The following is a 1,464-nucleotide window of genomic DNA, read 5'->3' on the forward strand; positions in this document are numbered from 1 at the left end:
TACACAGATCAAACAAGCGCGTATCCCCGCCATACCCTCTCACATGCGACAAGCGCTGACGGACGGCCCAGGAGGAGGTGCCAGTGATCGAATTGACACTGAGATCATTCGGTTAAAGGCCACAGACGCCAATGGGGCGGTGATTAATTTTGTACTACAATGCACACTTGACCATGGTATGTGGTGTGTCTGAGACTTAGTTGGGGTGTTTGTGTGGTGTGTGTGTGTGCAGTGTGTGTGGCGGGAGTGTGTGCAGTGTGTATATTTAGGTATGTGTATGTACATAGTATGTTCAGTATATATATATCTGTCAGTGTATGTACATAACAAGTACAGTCGATATATATATTTATTTATGTACATAGTATGTTCAGTCTACATATTCTGTCTCTGTATATACATAACAAGTTTATATTGGTCTATGTATGTACATAACAAGTTCAGTTTATATAGGTCCATGTATGTACATAATATGTTCAGTCGCCATATATCTGCCTATATATACGTAGTACATACTCACTTCTGTTTTACTTTTCCCACACAGGCGTACGAAACATGCGCATATACTGTCCCTATTGGGTGGTGAATAGGACTGGTTTGCCTCTTTTATTTGAGGACTCATCGGTTAAATCTGTAGTCAAACCTCAGCCTGTGACGGTGCCTAGCGAAAGTTCGGTACGTCTGTTGGCGGTACACATTTCTTTATTATATATATATATATGTATGTATGTATGTATGTATGTATGTATGTATGTACGTATGTATATATGTATATGTATATATATATATGTGTGTGTGTGTGTGTGTATATAGCATGCACATGCACATGCACATGCACATGCACATGCACATACACATGCACATACACATTCACGTTCACATACTCATACACACGAACATACCCGTACGCATACACTCACACTTAACACTTACACATGTATAAACCCACATACATAGACAAATAAGCACACATACACTCACATACCTATACCACACACTCACAGAGAGAGAGAGAGAGAGACCACAAACAACTTCGCACTAACATATGAGTGTACACGTACTCACTCTCTGCAGTTGCCAGCGTTGTTCAGTTATGTGTCCCATACCAAAGAACCGTTTCAGACTGGCATTAACGAGCACACAGCTAGGATGCGAGTGATTATAGACCAAGAACATCCCATGCAGCAGGGGGCAGATGGCGCTGAGGATGCAGGAGAAAAAGGTACTTAGGTTGTTATTAAACTATTCCTATATCTGTATGTATGTATGTATGCATGTTTGTATGTATGTGAGTATGTATATATGTATGTATGTATGTATGTTAGTATGTATGTATATATGTATGGATGTATGTATGTAAGTATGTATGTATGTATATATATATATGTGTGTGTGTGTGTGTGTATATATGTATATGTATATATATATATATATATATATATATATATATGTATGTATTATAAT

General features: G+C 38.1%; 1 protein-coding gene across 1 annotated transcript; it reads left to right on the forward strand.

Moving 5' to 3' along the window:
- Positions 1-6: 6 nt before the first annotated feature.
- SARC_15971 (hypothetical protein) lies at positions 7-1,224 on the forward strand (the record flags this gene model as incomplete). Its single annotated transcript, XM_014289915.1, has 3 exons — positions 7-176; positions 545-675; positions 1,075-1,224. Coding segments are annotated over exons 1-3 (414 nt in total), but the record flags the coding sequence as incomplete, so codon positions are not given.
- Positions 1,225-1,464: the final 240 nt, after the last annotated feature.

Source organism: Sphaeroforma arctica (genome assembly GCF_001186125.1).
Source record: "Sphaeroforma arctica JP610 unplaced genomic scaffold supercont1.7111, whole genome shotgun sequence".
NCBI lineage: Eukaryota > Ichthyosporea > Ichthyophonida > Sphaeroforma > Sphaeroforma arctica.